The following is an 18,039-nucleotide window of genomic DNA, read 5'->3' as shown; positions in this document are numbered from 1 at the left end:
AGGGCTGAGGACGAGGACGAGGGCGAGCTACTGTTGAGTAGTACTTCTAGCGGAGGCGGAGATGGTATGAATGAACTTGGATGGGTAGAATGCCTTGCGATGGGTATATTTTGCAAATATTCTAAATGAATGGTGGATGCTGTTGACTGTTGATGTAAGGTGTTGGGGAATGAGGCATGATATATGTGGGGCCCTTGATAAGAAGGAAGGAGGTTTGATCCATGCTGATAGGGTGATCGTATTCGCTGATGATGAGCCGCAAGTTGATATTGACTATCTCCAGAAGGGTCACATTGTGGTTTTTGGAAAGCCCGATGCTGCTGCTGCTGCTGTTGGTGATGATGATCCATAAATTCATGTAGTGGTGTCTGCGAGTTATTAATGATTGCAGGTACCGCAATGGATGGTCTGACATCCATGAGTGAAACGTTATCTTTGTCTATAACGCCTTTCATACTCAAATCGCTATTGATTACCGGACTTGAAACACATGTTGATGCAGTAGATAATGAAATAGACCTTGGTGAAGCTGGCGTCAGATCTGATATATCGGCTCTAGCAGTTGTGGTCATAGTGGGTGAAATAGATGAGGCTGAGGAAATCTGTGCAGGTCTAGATATTATTGGTTCTTGTGGGTGCTGGCTAGATTGGCCACGTTGTCGCCGTCTTTTTGCAATGACTGAACTTGCTGTGGAACGTGAAGAAAATGGCTTGATTCGAAACCTTGCCTTGAATCGTGAAAGCCATCCAGCACAAAACACAGTATCGCGAATATCCATCTCCTTTGCGATCCTTCTAGCTTCGCGTATCAAAACTGGCCCTGTAATCTCCTTCACAGTTGCTTGTCCACTGACATTATCATCTTCATAATCATTATTATCGGCACCAGAAGCTTGCCTTGGTTTGCCTTGTTCCTGGAGCCACATAGTTCTCCCTCGCTGTTCCTGCAATAGATACTGATTCTTAACCCATTCAAATAAAGCAAATTCCAATTCGGGATGTCTCACAGGCCGTTTCCGAACACGTGTAGTATCGATCCCTGGGGGGGTCAGTCCACTAGCCAGGATCTCTGAACTTCGTTTTAAAGAATAAGAGATCGTTGGTTGACTGATAGAAAAGAGATATTTGCTTTTGAACCATGCAGCGAGATCTGATTGTTTCATGGTTGGACATTCTTGCTTTTTAAGACATAAATGATATCGTTGCTCATGTGTAATGCCTCGGATCGTTGAATTCTTACGATTGTCATCAGGAAGCCTCATCTTTTAGCACGATTATCCAATGTATATACAAAAAGAACAGTTTCATTCCGATTGTAGTTCAAAGTAAAAATAAGTTTTATATGCTTTGAACAATAGTGGTAATTCTTCATAGTTGGGACAAGTGGAACGCACTCCATTAAGGGGTAGAGATAGCCAAATTATTTTAGTAGTGGCTTTAGCAGTCGCCTTTGCTCTTCCTCTTTCTTTGATCAATTCTTTCAAAATGGTACTGCTTGATTAAGGGGTCTCAATACACATCACTCATGGATGTCAAGGATAGAGGCAAAGAGGAAGAGCGAGAGAGATAGTTCAACCATCCATCGATCAACAATATTATTATCTTTACAGCTAGCTCAGTCGTTGCCAGCATCTCCAATTTACCTATTATACAACGATTCAAAGAAAAAGAAATCAGAATCAACATGGCCTGAAAGAAAAATAGATCAAGAACTGGATACTTGCGGCGCTTTACCACAGTAATTACTCAACAATGTTGAATGACAATAAAAGCAATTTACACCATGTATTCATTCATGGAGGGGAGGAAACTATGTCAAATCTATTTTTATTTTGGATTGTGACCACAGAGATCAGGAATTCTGCATGCGCTCATTTCACCGGCTGTGTTTTAAATATTATACACTCAATTAGGACAGGGCTTAAGGAGAAAAGACCAAGATTTTGTAGACTTCTGTTCTAATCGATTCATCTAATATGTCGTCGATTTTTTTTTTTTATTTTTTTTTATTTTATTTTATTTTATTTTATTTTTTCTTGCTCTACAGGATAAGGCCGTCGTCAAGCACGCTAAAGTTACAAAGGTCCTCGGCCGTACTGGCTCCCGTGGTGGTGTCACCCAGGTTAAGGTCGAGTTGCAAGAGGACCCATCCAACCCTGCTTCCATTCGCAACGTTATCCGTAACGTTAAGGGACCCGTCCGTGAGGGTATGTTTTTTTCCATATTTTTTTTTTCATAACCATACAAGGATCCTTGGACTGTGATCAGTATTAGGAGCGATCTGAACTATATATACCTCTCGTTTCAGGATTTCATGATGATCAGCACAATTGGCATACACGATCTATTTCCGACGATTCAAAGAGCAACACCGTTACGCACTACCAATAGGATAGTTAGACAGCCTTTCCTTTTTTTTTTCTGGAGGTGTCTTTAGGGCGTTGTATCCATGTGCTTTTAAAGCTAAATATTATTGTAGAATACTTAAAAAGAAACTGTCTTTTATCTTCAGGACTTTGTTCATCTTATATTATTTCATACCTAATATCCCTAACGCTTTCTTTCATTTTGTATGATCCTTAGGCGATATCCTCTGCCTTATGGAATCCGAGCGTGAGGCCCGTCGTCTCCGTTAAAGAGCGATACTCTACTTTTTCTTTTGTTCTATCCATCATTTAAGGAGAAAGGCAATAAAAAAAAAAGGATCCACTTACAATACAATTCAACTTTGGCAATATATTACTATAATAAGGGTATAGATCATTGAAAGATTATTATTATGTTTTCATTTTTTTTTTAGTGTACCGTCTTTATTGCGCGGAACAGCTTCTACCGATAAATGAATTTAACATGCTTATCCATAGCTAGGATTTGATCCATTTCTCGCACGCTGCATCCGAACATCGTGCACAACTCGTCATAATGATGTTCACCATTTAGCAATCTAAAACAAGAAAAAGTTTAGAGTCAAATTTGGACAGATCATTAGTGTAAAAGTGCAAAAAGTTCATATGAAGATCGTAGCTTCGGGAAGTTTACCGTTTGAGCGCTGGGGGTATCGCAAAAGAATTGAATGGGGCTGACTCGTTAGCATGATGGTTGCTGATATGAGATTGGTTTGAGGTCGAAGTGTGATGCTTTCCATTGAGTTCCGTCGAAGTTTGTGTGTCCCCAGGGTCCTTCTTTTGTTGGTCTATAGATGTTCCTTGCCTGCTTGCCAAACTATTTGAACCATTGGTCCCTGTAGAGGTCGTTTGTTCATTAGTATTTGCACCAACAACTGTTGCTGCTCGAACAACAGGAGTCCCTGCTGATGGGTGTTGTTCAGTTGGTTTTGTAATTAAAGGTATATTGGTGGTTGGATCATGATAATCAAGAATAGGATATTTGTGGACCCTATACAAAAAACCTTTGATTACTCCAAACGAGATGAACCGTCGAACATCGATATTGTAGTCTGCAATTTGGTTCTGTTCGATCCAGTCTTGAAGGACAACTCCGTATTGAAGTGAACAGTAAAGAGAAAAAAGCTTTGCAAAGGATGGAGCGTGCATGTCTAGGATTTGAACGGAAATACAAGTAGACATTTTTTTCTTTTTTTACTTAGTTACCAGACCATGAAACTATCTCGATTATTTTTAATAACAATCTGCTTCAGTGGGCCGCCTACCTGGTAATGTAACATAGGACACGCATTCGTTTTGTAAGGCAACATCCTCGGTCAAACGCATCATCTCCATCTTAACTGCATATATATTCTTGAACTGGAACAGATCTACCATGATGATACATCCATAATATCTAGCAGTAGGATTCATATCGTTTTAGGAAAAAAAAAAAAAAAAAAAAAAAAAAAGAATTGCTCGGAACCTTTCTCTATCAACTTTGAAGCTTACAGTAGGTGTTGCATGCACATTCTTGCTAGACCAGTCTCGACGTCGGCATATTCAGCGATGCGCTTCACAGAACTGACTCCGTTAATAAATCCAGTGAGCCGCTGCATTGTCATGTCCCAGCTCACATCCGTAAGCGCCTCTAAATTTACAGTCGAGATTGGAACCTGGTAGTCATACACAGGTGGAGGATTTGGATATGTTGGAAACAGCTTCAGATTGATAGTATTTGCAGAATCTAATAATGCCCAAGGAAATATTGTTATCAGCAATTCGAGTTAAACTTTCATGCCCCAGGACTATTTGGATCTATAAAGTATGTCAACCCTACCGATCGGGATCTGGCATTCGCAGTAGCTATTAAGGTCCTCGATCAGCTGGTCTATTAAGTTCTGCATCCCACTACCGTCCTCTTGTTCCTGTTTTGTCAGTGCTACCAAGCCTACGGGAGTAAGAGCTTTTTGACCATTGGCTCCAGATGGCACTGAGCCATTGTTCGGAGTCCTGATAGCTGAGGTGGAGGAGGATTTTGATGAGAGAAAAGGCATCGAAGATGGAGGTGCAGTCAAAACGGATGTGATTGTGTCATTGATCATAGATGGAGGAGAAGATGTCATTGTGGTAGGCATAATATTGACCCTATCCTGTGTTTCCACTGGCACTGTTGCAAATGGTGTAGGGATAGGAGCTTGCGAGGTCGAGACTAAAGCCAATGATGCTTCAGGAGCCATATGTATATTGGACGACGATGGCAAAGGAGGTAAAGATGGTGTCACTGGTGCTCCTTGTGGTCCCAGGGTTTGTTGAGTTTGTGCCGGTTGAGTCACGCTTGGATCGGTGCCTGAGACGGCTGAGGCTGATTCTGATATCGGTTCTAATCCACTGCTGGTACTCCCATTACTTCCACTATTCACTTGATTACTCTCACAACCAGTCATACCACTAAAAGAAGACTTTACCGCTCCCGCATGGTTGTTCGTCATTGATCCTAATGTGACTACAGCACTAGTTGGCGTTGCCAGCGGAGTTGTTGTTGCAGACGCTGAAGCCAAACTAACATTTGTCAGTGATCCTATAGGTGCGCTGACCAGCATCGCTAGTCGCGTTTGTCGACTTAAAAATTCGCTTTCCTTTTCTAACGCTTTCAAGACTCTTGCCATCTTCCGTACAACGGGTCCATACGACGAAGTTTCTGCATCCCTGTCAAACACAAAAGCCAAGTTGAACATCAAAGCATTGCGTTGAAATTTTTTGTGTTCAAGATTGACAGGGTATCCCATCACTTTGCATGTTGGCGTTGAAATGGTGACAAGTTTTTCACAAAGTTCAACTTTAGGGATCAGGTAGTCAGAAATGGAATCAAAGTCAACAAGAGGTGAGCTCTTGGAGAGAATAGAGCCTTCAGGTACCTCGTAAAGCACCTTCGGCCCTTGAACCGGGTGAAAGGTGCAGTAAAAGATCGACAGTAGACGAGGGAATCCCATAGTTCCTGATCGAGGACGAGGGCTTCACTATACCGAGAACCATATTCAAGGAACGAAGGCTAATGAATACACGTGATTTATAAGCCCATACGTTCAAGTATCTCCCTTTTGTCATAATGGCAGTCTTGAAGGTGTTTTCATTTTTGCGGAGTCAAAGATCGGTTGTAAACTTTCTCCATACACCTCTACATTTCCCATTAACTCACTCGCTCCTTCTTATAACATCAACTATGTCTGATTTCGGAAGCTATGGAGGTGGTTCAATGGTGCGTCCTTTGTTTATAGGAATCGGGCTGGACTGGAGATCTCAATATTTTGCATTAACTGGAAAGATATACTTGTAGAGGGGATCTTAAATGTATATAGGCCTAACATTGATATATCCTTATGCTTGATTCTAACGAAACAGGAAGCCAAGAAGCAACAGGTTATGGACCAGGTTCGCAGCGAGCTTGCCCTTGCTAATGCCCAGGAGTTGATCAATGTATGTATTTGTCTTCACACTCTTTCATTCACATACGGAAGCAAGGCCTGATCATTCTGAGATAAAACAAAGCAAGAAATGCAAATGTGGGGGCACATTCATATTGGTTACTTAAACAATTTCAATATTCATCTACTTGTTACTTGCAGAAAATCAACGAGAAGTGCTTCGCAAGGTGCGTGCCAAAACCCAGTACCAAGTTGAGTGGCGGAGAACAGGTCAGTGCAGGAAAAAAAACAGTTATCATTCTTATGATAGCTATAGTATGATGTAGGTTTAACTTTTCTTTAGTTATGGTATCTGATCTTTACCCTCTCTCTTTTTTTTTTTTTTTTTTTTTTTCTTCTCGCTATCACCTTCATCAATCTGCAACGCAAAATCAACAGGATTGCCTTTCCAAGTGCATGGATCGCTACATGGAGGCATGGAACATTGTTTCCCGCACTTACATTAACCGTGTTCAGCGTGAGTCGCAGAACATGGGTGGAAGCCTCTAAATCAAACAAATCCTCAATAGTTAGGTCCCTTTTATATGTCTTTTTTTTTTTTTTTTTTTTTTTCTACCTACTGTTTTGTTCTTCTAAAATACTATAAATCATAGACACGGCGTTTCTTATAATAAAACAGGAAACACGAATTGGCTTCGATTCTATAGTTGACTTAGCCATTACTTTTTTTAAACTAAAGCATATACTTCTCTTCGGGTAATGTGGTGTATTATTCTAGGAAGCTTGCTTTCTTTGCTACTCCTCCCAGCGCCTTCTAACGCTTGAAAAAGAGCTAATTTGTAATGGTTGGCCGAGAGGCTAGCTCAAGAGGAAAGTTATATAAATGGGGCGATTTAGCGTAAAGTGCTGAAGAGCCAATTCACTCATCTTGCAGAGATGATGCTGGTATTATTAGCAGAAGAGTACTTCGGTGGGCTGAGGATGAAAGGACAACTTATGCTCGGTTGTTCGTTAGGGGGCCAGATGAGGATGTTGTTATTAACAAATACCTTTGAAGAGAGCCCTGTTATCATATCCTGAAGTTATCAAGGTTTCTCACAAGGTCTCGCTCTTAAATGTAAATGTATGCATTCTGAAAGAGATGCTAGTCTTTCTCCTCACCACTCAATGCTATTACTCTCTTTAGCTTCCATATTTGCACGATGAGCAGTTACGTAGTTCGTGATACGCGTGGATGAAATAGCCCTTCCAATTATGGGTCGTAGTCTTTTGAACAGTGCTAGGGTATCAAAGTGCAATTTGACGACTGGATTGATGAGACGATACAGCTTCCGATCAATGAGCTTTGATTGAATGTCTGGAAGGTCATCTCGGGCGTTCTGCAGAGAAAAATGTAGATCTTAGGAGTCCTGTAGGAAGGTTGCGAAGGAGAGCGACCGCATTGATGCAGCGATGTAGCCGAAAGAGATGAAAAGAGCGTTTATCTGAATGTATCGGCAACAAGGCGAGCGAATACTTCTTGGAGCTTCATGGCAACAGCCATCTGTAGACAAGTTGTGCAATGAATAAATAAACTCTTTTTTCATATTTTCATGCATTTTCATTATTCACTCTAATATGGCTCGATTCTGAACCGATCCTTTCATGTAAATCTGATTGCCTTTTTGCCGAAGGCTTTGCAACGAACTATTTCATCCTTTCAGATACACAATGTTGAATCCTACATGTATGAGCTTCCCGCTACCGATTACAATGTTTTAATTTCTCCTTGGATAGCGGACGGACAGATGGTCGACCGATCCGAACGGATTGAGTTTTCGCAAGGTCGCCTGAAAAGACACCTAATTCGAGAACCTTCAGTTTATCAGCTGCTAGCCAATCAGAGCTTTAAGCCACCAATGGACTATTATCTGTTTAATCTGTATCCTCGCGCAGAATGCATTGCATACGATAGTTTTAAAAGATTGGTCATTGTAATGTAATATGAGCCTATTAATGCTGCCATCGCCGCCACGGACCCAGTAATTGGTCTTCTTTTTTGGCCACACGCAGCACTCAGGATGCGGAGGTGCGAGACACAAAGTCTAAGATAATCAACATCGGTTTCTTGTACTTCAAGACCTTTTCAGACACGACCGTGAAGTGACCATGAGAACACTAACTCTAGAACACAATTTTTCATTTCACATGTATTACGCTTCCCCTGTTGGGCTCACATAATAAGGCTCTGGAGCTATCGGGATCAGGGTCTTCTGCGTTTCTTTGTGCTTTGATATTGAAAAACCCACAATTTACGTTGACGTTCCTTCCAGCCTCTGAAAGCAGAATGAATGCCAATAGAGCAATATTCAGTCCAGTCAAGTTCAGTACCACAAGCTGTGCCAATGGTGGGACACATGCATGAAGTGGTTGTTCTCCACCTGTTGATTTTTGGATATCAATAAATGCAAAAATTTCCATGAACCACACACGACGCGATTAAAAAAAAAGCTGTCTACGTCACATTTATGATGTTGGAGGTAGACATCTCCACATCATTGATTCGTAGCCTCCCATCATCTCTTCTTTAACACATTTACAGTTTCATCATGACTGGAACCCCTCCTGGTAAAAAGCACATTTCAATATCATACAATATCATACAGATTGTTCCATGGAAATCAGAAAAATAAAAAATAAAGCAGCTATCTACTGAACTGTAACACAATGTCCTTTTTTTTTTTTTTTTTTTTTTAATGTTTTCCGCCATCTCGCTTTCCCATATTTCATTAGCCGGCTGGGAGGCCCTTAATGGCCGTCAAACAGGCCTGCTCATGGACCAGCGGAGGGAGATTGAGCTTGCAGAAGCAGGTACAGCCTGTAACAGTAGAATGAGTTAGTGGCAACATTATGAGAAAAATAATATTTATTGGTAATCCTAACGTTAATCAAACTGAACAGGGATTCTGAATAATGCCCAGTCACTTTTGGGTACTGATACTGTGAACTCGCTCTCGGGGCTTGTGGACCCACAAACACTCACAGTATTTCGGGATCAAGATCGATGGAAAAAACTTCCACGAGGATCTTCTTCTACTAATTCTATACCTATTAACAATGAAATTTTGAAGACTTCAACCACATGGACAGGATTGAGATCACAGCTTGATGCAGAAGGTATTACAAGTTGATCGCTGCATTTAACAGAGCAGCTATGAGGCTTTAATGCTAGATCGTAGTCATTGTTCGCTGATTCTCATATTATTCAATGTCCAAAATAGAATATCATAATCTCTCGGAAAAGATCTCACAATCCAAATCGAAGACGCCAACAGCTTCTCGATTAGAGTACAAGGAAATGAAAACATATGGCGGAATGCCCATGCAGGATGATATCGTAGTTGTCAGCTGCAGTAATTGTGATAAACCACTGATTCCAAGTGCATACAAGGAGCATCGAGGTAGGATTCTCTTTCTTAAAAGTAGCTATAATGACATAATTGATGTTATCATATCACCAGTATACACACAGCTAACCAAACTTACTTCTGCTCTTTGTTTATTATACAGCAAAGTGCAAGGTACAGCAGACAGAAACACTCACTGATACATCTTCTGCGATTCGGACAGATATTCCAGAAAAAAAACCTGAGATTCAAAAGACGAAAAAACGAAAGGAATCTACTGCTATGGAAGGTAATGATTATAGTCCAGTATCTTGGTACGAATTTAAAACTATCTTCCTGTTTTAATACACCATCAGATCATTAATCTGCCTTTATGTTAGTTACTGAACCTGAAGTACCAGTATCTATTTCTGAGATGTCTCCCCCACCCACGCCAGAAAAAAAACCACATGAAAAGAAACAAAAGGTGGCTAAACCACCCAAGGTCAAGCCTCCAGGCCGTGTCAAAGGCCCCTTGGATCTAGATAAACAATGTGGAGTAATTGTTATTCCTGGTGGCCCTGCTTGTGCACGTGCACTGACTTGCAAGAGTCATTCAGTGTCATCAAAGCGAGCAGTCGAGGGTCGCTCCCGGCCATACGATGTTTTGCTTGGCCTGTATCAGAAAAAACCCGTACCTGGTACGTTGTTTCTTACTTCGGTCAGCAGTTGTTGCCACTGGATGAACTAAGATTGAAGTCTGGACTGGACTGGGCTGAATTGAATTGGATATATCTTTTTAAATTCTATTTTAATAGTCAAAGACGAGAAAATTAATCGGGATTCAGAGGCGCCACTGGCAGAGAAAGAGGATGTTAATGTTGATTCTGATGAGGAGTACGGTGAGCTTTTAGATGCAGTCAGGAGCTATGAACCACAGCCTTTGGCCGCACGCCCTATGACATACTTACGTAGACGTAACAACTGCCACAGGATCCGGGATTTACTTATGGATGCTTTAAAAGGCCCTTGTAGGCCTATTCTCCCTGGGGGAACAACACATGAGCAATCCTCAATGCATATTTGATATCTGAGCGTTTAATTCAGCCTCCTAATATTTTTTTTCTACAACGCTTGCAGCTTTGGCTTTTTCTAACGGCTGCAGCTTCCAGTATTATCCTTGCTATCCTTGCTCTGTAAAACTTAGCCATTACTATGCTGTATTTGTATTCAACCTCTATCTCAAAGCAAAAAAAATAAAATAAAATAAAAATAAAAAGTGAGAGCTTCCAAAGATGATGACACAACCCTCGTCTGTGCAATTAGGACATCCACTTTAGTGGGACTTTTTCTACCTAAAGGGGAAAAAAAAAGGAGGGGCACATATTGTGCTAACAGAAGAGTAAGGGCAGGGCCAGAGGTAAAGAGATAAAGAGGAAGAAAGGGATGAAAAATTAAGGGATCTTGAATGGATGTGATTACTTCAACTCCATACGACCTCTTTTGGCGTACATCCAGTATGAACCAGGCGTGATCTTATGATTCATCGTAGCGAACGTTAAAGTTTTTGATAGTGCTTAGATGTCCTCCTTTTATGTCTTAGAGCAGAGCAAAAGAAACAACGGGCCTCAAATGAAGCTTTGTTAGACCTTCATTTTGTTGTTCAAGCATGATAACATTGTAATCGCTAAATCTATCGTGCAACAAACTCAACCAATCAACAGTGTATATTTTACGCGTCCAAAAGATCTCATGTGTTCTAAAACCGAATGTTAATATTGCTACAAAATGTCTACGGCCACCTTAGCTGAAGGCTTAATAACAGAATTACCAGCGAAGGATTATGCCTGAAATGTACCACAAGAGTGGTGACTCCTACATTTGTGTGCGCAGCACATCATTGTTGTATAAAAAAGAAGCTAGGAGATCGAAAGAGTACTTAAAGCTGAAGGAGACGTTTTTCTTTTTTTTTTTTTTTTTTTTTTTTTTGCTGGCACCAGTAGCCCGAAGTCCAGAGTAGGTGACCACGCTTTGTTTTCTACATATTCAAAAAAAGAGCCCCTTGTGTGTTCATGTTAGTAAATGTTGGTAAATGTTAGTAGACACGGGATTTGGCCGTCAATGATGTTGGTACTGGGCTTCTATCTCCGAATGGGTCAGACCTTCTTGTTCGTGTACTTGACAACTTCCTAACAAATGATGCTTATTGACTTTTATTTGTGATTTGTGTTACGGCAACCATGCTTCATCGGGACAAAATCCGTGCTCGAACAATCAACAATGCAAAGGCGTGCAATGCATCGGCCACAGAAAAAAAAAAATTCACACGGCGGTTGTCATTGTCTCTAGCCTTTTTCTTTTCTAGTTTGTTTATTTATTTCAATAGGGTTGATCTGCTCCACTTACCCGCGCTTCCTTTCTGTCTCTTTGATCTTTTTTTCTTTTCCGTCCCTCTATTTACATCTCTTGCTCTTGTTCCTCCTCCCTTCGCCATCCTTTCGTTTCTTCCCCTTCCTTCTCTTTTCCTCTTTTTTATCCATCTGTTGTCTTACTACATACACCTCCCCTCTCAATAACTCTTGTGCTTCCGGCAGTAGGTAGATAAACTTTTCATCTTATCTTTCTCATAGATCTCCAAGAGTATATTGTCTTTTAAGAAATAACCCTTCTAATCCTTTCTTTCCGTCAACACCTTATATCATCCCTTCTTTTGCTGTAGTCTAGTCACATCACTGTCTTTCAGCTTCGTTTCTTTTATATATTTCCTCTCTTCCACGTATCTGTCAGTCTTCGGTGTCAGTTTGGAATAACCTTTGTACAGCTGAAGTAAAAGTAGCTTCTTACTTGGCCTTTCATTGCTTTTCTTGTCAGCATTCAATATCCTCTCAACAGTCGGCGAAGGTATTTGTGTTAAGGCCTGGTACCTTCGTTCTTCAGCTCTTCAAGTACGAGCGCATTGTAGAACAAAGAATCTCGGTCGATAGCGAAATATAGCCGAGTTTTCAGCTTCTATATTTACTACAAAATAAGATTACTGTCAGGCACTGTCGCGGCGTAAAAAAGGGAGCTGGATCACTCATTACTTGCTCAAAGTACTTCATTCAGAAAACTATTCACTAAACAACACCTAAGAACAACATCGGCCGCACCTCAATCGATAGTGTGTACGTATAGCCTCTTATGATAGAGCATTGCAATCACTATACCGATACAGATATTGAAACCGCAAGTGCACAGTTCATACTATCTATCGACAAGTCTTCCTTTGAAGTAGAGCATCCGCTCGTACCGTTGAATAAGAAAGTAAAGCATTTTGCGTCGCCATTGCCATCATCATCCCGGCGCATGGACCAGCATTGTTGCGGAGCTGATACTTCAGCCTGGACTCAAACTTCATTCGAGCAATATCATCCAACCAAACTTGTCGCAAAGTCATCGGCTATTATAGGTGAGGCAACATTACCAACTAACATTGGTAAAAGTGGCGGAGAGGGCTGTTACAGCTGGCCGAACATGGCCGCTCAGGATCCTATCCAAAATATATGCTTCTCACCATCCTTAATTTCCACACCATTGCCATGGACGCCTTTCAGTACAGATCAAGAACAAGTGCACAGTTCCCTGACCTCTATTAGAAGTGCAGTAGATACATTTGGTCGGAGAGCTTCCATGCCACAGATCTCAGGCAGTAGAAGCGTTGCAGGCCAGGTATGCAAAATGAAAGGCATCCAATTGTCAATGCTTCTATACGTGGAACGAATAGTTTGATGTGAGCCGCCTTCCGCTATTCGGAAGGTGGTAACGATTTGGTTTTAGTTCTCCCTTCCCTTGCTGAGCCAACATGTCATCGCTGCAGGCATTGGCATAGCCTAAGCTTGAACCTTATTAGACTCAACAACAAACAATGCGGTACAAAAAAGCTTCAGTGTACCGTAACAAACAGTGTGCATATTTTTTTGTATTTCCTCAGAAGTCTTTTCTGTCCCTTACAAGCTCACATTTCAGCCTTCATTTACCACCAATCCTGCCTCGCTCATCACCCTCAATACATCTTTGATCCTCAGGATCTTTAATAGCTTCTATAGATCAGTGAGTTCTCTCAGGGGGGACGGGAGGAGAGGGAGGAAGGGAATGAGTTTGTACACCCCTGTTAGTCTTAGCGCCACATGCTCAAGCTGCAACTATCTGGAAGAGCCCCTATCTTTGTGACTACATGGACTGGACTTCTGACCTTCACTATCTTGCACAACACGATCTCTTGCAGTGCTCATGCTATTAGGATATAGAAAGTCACTCCACAATATGACTTATATTTCTCATTTAATGCTACCATAGGCTTTCGCTAGCTCCCATAAGCACTCTGGTTCAGTCGATACAAGCTTGCTCGTCAACAACTTTTCCAATCCATATACCATGCGAATTACGGAGCAGAGGCGAACTTGTGCCAATAGTCCCTTCATGACATCAACTAGCTCTGCCAAGGGCGGAGTAAGGGACACAAGTGGCGAGAGACTTTTCTCAGCGCGCGCATTTAACTCTTTGGTCGGGGCCTCCGGAAGCCATCACCACCACCATCAAGATCCTCATCATTGTGATAGCTGCGTGCTCCCGAATATAATACAACTACCGGCGTTTCCTAATAAAAGGGCTGACGACATTGACTGCACATTTGAAGAGCTTCAGCCTGGGTTCATATTCGGTCATAGTGCTTGGACGTGCCAGAGCAAAATACAACATAGTGAGCCATCATATAGTGGTATTGGCTCAAAGGAAGAAATTGTTCAGCTTAATCAATACTGTAACTCCGAAACTACTATTCATGACTTTAATCCGAAGAACTTGGCACGTTTGGCATTAGATGAGGCTCCTCAGATGCCCGTCAGTCCAAGTAGCATTGCATCATTGTACCCTAATATACCTACCTCTTCAAGCCTGAAAAGTTCAAAAGACGAATTTCCTCCTGGATCTCTTAGCAATAGACACACTATCAACTTGACTTCTATATACCACCCGTTGGATTGCTATGACCCAGTAGTGCAAGGGAAGCGCGATATATATAACTTTAGTTCGCAAATACAGAGTACATCTACGTCGCAGCAATTCATAGCAAGTCAGCCTAAGGGAGAAGATAATACCACTTTATACTACGACTCTGCATTGGATTTGAAATATGGTTGTGGGTTTTGTGGATTCCAACCTGCTAATGTTACCAAAAGGAGCTGTGGACATAGGTATAATCAATTAAGCGGGGGGTATAACGTTATTAATAGTCTGCTTTTAAGGTATTTACTAAGCTATCTCTGTTTGCACTATCATAGTATCTGCAACACATGCCATCAATATGAAACACAAATATACATGCAGCCTTCCCAATATGCTGCGCCACCGTGCCTCCTACGCGCTTATGGCTTAACTCCTACGAGCGGTGGTGCCCAAAAGGATCGGTGCTCTTCGACGAACAAGACTTCCAATGGTAACTCAAGCAAGCAACAGCGACATTTGTCTTGGCCTCAATTAGCTTCAAGAAGGCATAAAGCTCAACAGCCGCTAGGCAATAATATAATTGAGGATTACTTCCAAGGCTCTTGGGAGGGCAATGTTGCCAAAGCTAGGGGTTATGGTGACAAGCCTCAATATAGCAATCAATATCATCACGCATCCTTAGGCCATAATACAATGACCAAAAGGCCTACCGCTCAGTCAACCCCTACTTTTATTGATCACCAACAGCATGAAGGCAGTCCTTCTAGCGACTGCATTCCACAACCACAGCTTCAAAGTCCCCACCAAACGCTTAAATCAGGATATGGCGTTTTGCCCGAACCAATGGGAATTATCGGGTCAAACAGCCAGCGCCTAGGCCATCACTACCATCAACAATATCCCATCCAGGCGCCCTTAAGTGGTGGCATTTATGCATCAGGGTCCCTACAAGAAAACATGCAGCAACGTTCAAGCAGTAATTCAGACGTAGTATCTGCGGATAGTTCGGAAGCGCTTAGTAGCTTAACTACCAGATGTCGGGAGAGAGCTATCGATCACTCTTGTGCTCAGAAGCTACATAGTGGCCATATGTACCCACTAAAATCACCACAGCCACCACGATGTTCGCAGCAACAACAGTTACGTGGCAGGCAACAGCACATTAATCAAGCATGCAATGAAGGGCTCTACGGGAAAAAAGCTGAACAACAAGCCATTGATGGAGTGGCAGGAACTGCAAAAAGAAGCATTAAGGATATCGGCTTTTCTCCATCTATGACGGCTTCATCGGCTTCACTGCAATTACCAAAAGTTGTTGCGCCTACTCCTCGAACCAAAGCAGTCCAATGGGCTGTCATACGTGTCACCAATGTGCGTTGTAATCGACACCTCTGTTCTCGAATGAATGAGGTTCTATTTTTTTATATATATTTAATCTTAATTTATAATAGCCTGATACTAATCATCGGCTATTATCGCATTTTATTACAATCATTAGATTCCATGGGATATTTCTTTGCAGGACATGTTATCCTTTTTCTCTGGGTTACCTCACCCGGCAGAGCACTTGTTATGTCAAAATGTACACATACCCATGGATAGATCTACGGGGAAAACATTCAACTCAGCTTTCATTGAGCTGGCACTGACACCACGTGAAGCAGGCATAGCAGCGCAGGCCCGTAACCTGAAGGTGCTCAAAGGGAGAGTCGTAATGGTAGAGCTGTCAAACCAGGATGAGTTGATGTCTTCACTATTCCCTAAATGGCGAGGGCAGTTCCAACATGGCGAACCAATAGTTCCTGGAGAGCACCTAAGAGCCCAAGGAGAACCGTTAGATGTTGCCAAATCCACCATAGGAGATACAGCCGAAAATGCAGTCAGCTCATCGACTTCAATAGCAAAAGCAGCGCCGAGAATGGTGGATACGCCGCCATTTGTGGCCCGAGAGGAGATCAGTTCGTTGCTCACTATCTGCCGCAACTATAAGGTGCGCCATTAGCAAGTCCCAGTTGACTGACATTTCATTTATAACAAGCTGACTTTCTTTTTTTTTATTTTTTATTTTTATAAATATATATTATTATTATTAAGATTCACTTTTCGAGAAAGTGTGCTGAAAGGCCATTCGAAAACATTATCTCTATTCTAGCAAAGTACCCGTGGCACCAGGCCCATCGAGTACTGCCGCTGCAAAGAGATCATATCTTTGAGTTATTGAAACTCTCTATAGAATCGCTTAGGGTTCACCTTAGCAAGGAGTACAATACTATACATCCTACATTATTAATACGCCTTGTTCGTTCTGCCATCTATACTCCCGCATTCACTGAGAAACAAAAAGCAATGGTCTTATGCACCGCAGGATGTCCATGTCCCGAAGACATCGTCGGATGGATGGCCGCCCCCACTTCGAACGATGCATCGAAAGCAGTGGAAGCATCTCTTCCGCCTCTACAAAGCCAAGCGTTTGAGCCCGATGGTCAAGAGAGAGCTTGTCAAAGCTCAGCCATTAACAAAGGGGATCAAAACAACCATTTAGCTGAAGCTTTTGCCAATTGTGACGAAGAAGTTATTGAAAACTTTGCAGTTGGCGATCCATTTGAGACTGGCATTATGCATATCAGAGACCATCACGCCCTCTCTGCAGATTCGCAAAGCTCTACCATGAGCAGAGCATCTCCTCCATCGACATTGTCAACTGCACAGATACAGAAGGATTCACCCAACTCAAGAGTCCTGTGTATCCAGGATTTTTTCTCATGTGGTGTCGGTTCCAAGGGCGGGAAGACGAGCAACCCAGCTTCGGGAGTAGTTGCAGCTCCTATGGTTAAAGAGGCTGCAATTGATGAGTATAGCGCTAAAGCCTCCAGCTCACCTGTGATGACGAGATGCACAAAGTCGCTATCCTCATCAAGTTCCTCCAGCATTTTATCACATATATCATTGCCAACAGGCATCCCCTTGTCTATGTCACCCCCAACGCCCAACAAGGTCGCCACTTCATTTAGTATTCCACGCACTGTCGTCGGAAGTGAGAAAGTAAAAAGTGGTACCATTTTGGACGCCATTAAGACAATAACTCAGTCTACACCACGGCTACATCGCCAGACGTATTGCGGGACCGACATGATCTGATCATCAAAATTGAGCAGAGACCGAAGGATTCAACATGTATTTATGTGTAAAATCCAATGCAGAGTAATGACTTACGACTGAAGTGATGATAAAAAAGTATTGCAGAATAAAAATGCTTGGTGAAAAATGCGATGATCACTACTTTTACATTGCAACTATTAATCTATGGGATATTTGTATGTTCCAATTCTTTTTTTATTTCTTTGAGGTATTACTAACCAGGCATTTCAATGGCGTTGCTGAGCAAGTTTTGCATTCTTGTCACGAATGCTTTTGTGTGGATGCTTGACTAGTAGAGTCATGTCAATCCTTGACCTCCTTTTCGGGCGTTGAGGACTTTAAAAGGCAGATGACGCAGGATGACCACCCAAGCACATGCATACAATCACATATACATCTGTAGATATGCACTATCGCGTAGCCATAACTCTTACTTTTCAACCTTGATCATCATCGAGCATCAAAGATGCCATATGTCAAGCTATCCAGCCAAGAATTCGATTGTATATATCTGGGGACCTCATTATGATGAGGCGGAGGTACGGTTGTGAGCTTTTTCGTAGAGGTAAGGGCGGCATCAGTGTAGCCAAGTAACAGATCTTCCCTACCTATTCTAAGGCAGTTAATCGGATTATTGCACCTTCGAATCTAGGGATAAGGGTTCATCCAATAATGAAAAGTGAAAACTATGTATATTGCAAAGTACAATCTTCTGCCAATTATTCCCAAAGGCAATGCCGGAAA

At 41.9% G+C, this 18,039-nt stretch overlaps 5 protein-coding genes across 5 annotated transcripts; 4 read left to right on the top strand and 1 right to left on the bottom strand.

Moving 5' to 3' along the window:
* Positions 1-1,752: 1,752 nt before the first annotated feature.
* On the top strand, positions 1,753-2,636 carry BCR41DRAFT_401769 (ribosomal protein S28e; the record flags this gene model as incomplete). The annotated part of the gene is made up of 3 exons (XM_022029247.1): positions 1,753-1,785; positions 2,048-2,207; positions 2,584-2,636. 3 exons carry the CDS (start codon positions 1,753-1,755, stop codon positions 2,634-2,636), a joined length of 246 nt encoding a protein of 81 aa, XP_021875823.1.
* A 147-nt stretch (positions 2,637-2,783) lies between these two features.
* On the bottom strand, positions 2,784-5,390 carry BCR41DRAFT_363980 (nitrogen permease regulator 2-domain-containing protein). Its single transcript, XM_022025980.1, has 5 exons — positions 4,225-5,390; positions 3,897-4,131; positions 3,671-3,801; positions 3,040-3,556; positions 2,784-2,944 (listed from the first exon to the last, which is right to left on the bottom strand). Exons 1-5 carry the CDS (start codon positions 5,375-5,377, stop codon positions 2,830-2,832), a joined length of 2,151 nt encoding a protein of 716 aa, XP_021875822.1. The 5' UTR covers positions 5,378-5,390; the 3' UTR covers positions 2,784-2,829.
* A 139-nt stretch (positions 5,391-5,529) lies between these two features.
* On the top strand, positions 5,530-6,409 carry BCR41DRAFT_363977 (Tim10/DDP family zinc finger-domain-containing protein). The gene is made up of 4 exons (XM_022025979.1): positions 5,530-5,643; positions 5,787-5,861; positions 6,011-6,079; positions 6,248-6,409. The coding sequence occupies exons 1-4, from the start codon at positions 5,608-5,610 to the stop codon at positions 6,356-6,358; spliced, it is 291 nt and encodes a 96-aa protein (XP_021875821.1). The 5' UTR covers positions 5,530-5,607; the 3' UTR covers positions 6,359-6,409.
* A 1,910-nt stretch (positions 6,410-8,319) lies between these two features.
* Positions 8,320-10,459, top strand: BCR41DRAFT_363975 (SCA7, zinc-binding domain-domain-containing protein). The gene is made up of 7 exons (XM_022025978.1): positions 8,320-8,416; positions 8,582-8,659; positions 8,750-8,965; positions 9,070-9,249; positions 9,359-9,484; positions 9,576-9,875; positions 9,993-10,459. Exons 1-7 carry the CDS (start codon positions 8,398-8,400, stop codon positions 10,259-10,261), a joined length of 1,188 nt encoding a protein of 395 aa, XP_021875820.1. The 5' UTR covers positions 8,320-8,397; the 3' UTR covers positions 10,262-10,459.
* A 5,292-nt stretch (positions 10,460-15,751) lies between these two features.
* BCR41DRAFT_375462 (hypothetical protein) lies at positions 15,752-17,295 on the top strand (the record flags this gene model as incomplete). The annotated part of the gene is made up of 2 exons (XM_022026952.1): positions 15,752-16,147; positions 16,252-17,295. 2 exons carry the CDS (start codon positions 15,752-15,754, stop codon positions 17,293-17,295), a joined length of 1,440 nt encoding a protein of 479 aa, XP_021875819.1.
* Positions 17,296-18,039: the final 744 nt, after the last annotated feature.

This window comes from Lobosporangium transversale (assembly GCF_002105155.1).
Source record: "Lobosporangium transversale strain NRRL 3116 chromosome Unknown BCR41scaffold_68, whole genome shotgun sequence".
Lineage (NCBI taxonomy): Eukaryota > Fungi > Mortierellomycota > Mortierellomycetes > Mortierellales > Mortierellaceae > Lobosporangium > Lobosporangium transversale.
Note: the sequence above shows the minus strand (reverse complement) of the source record. Positions and strands in the feature narration are given on the sequence as shown.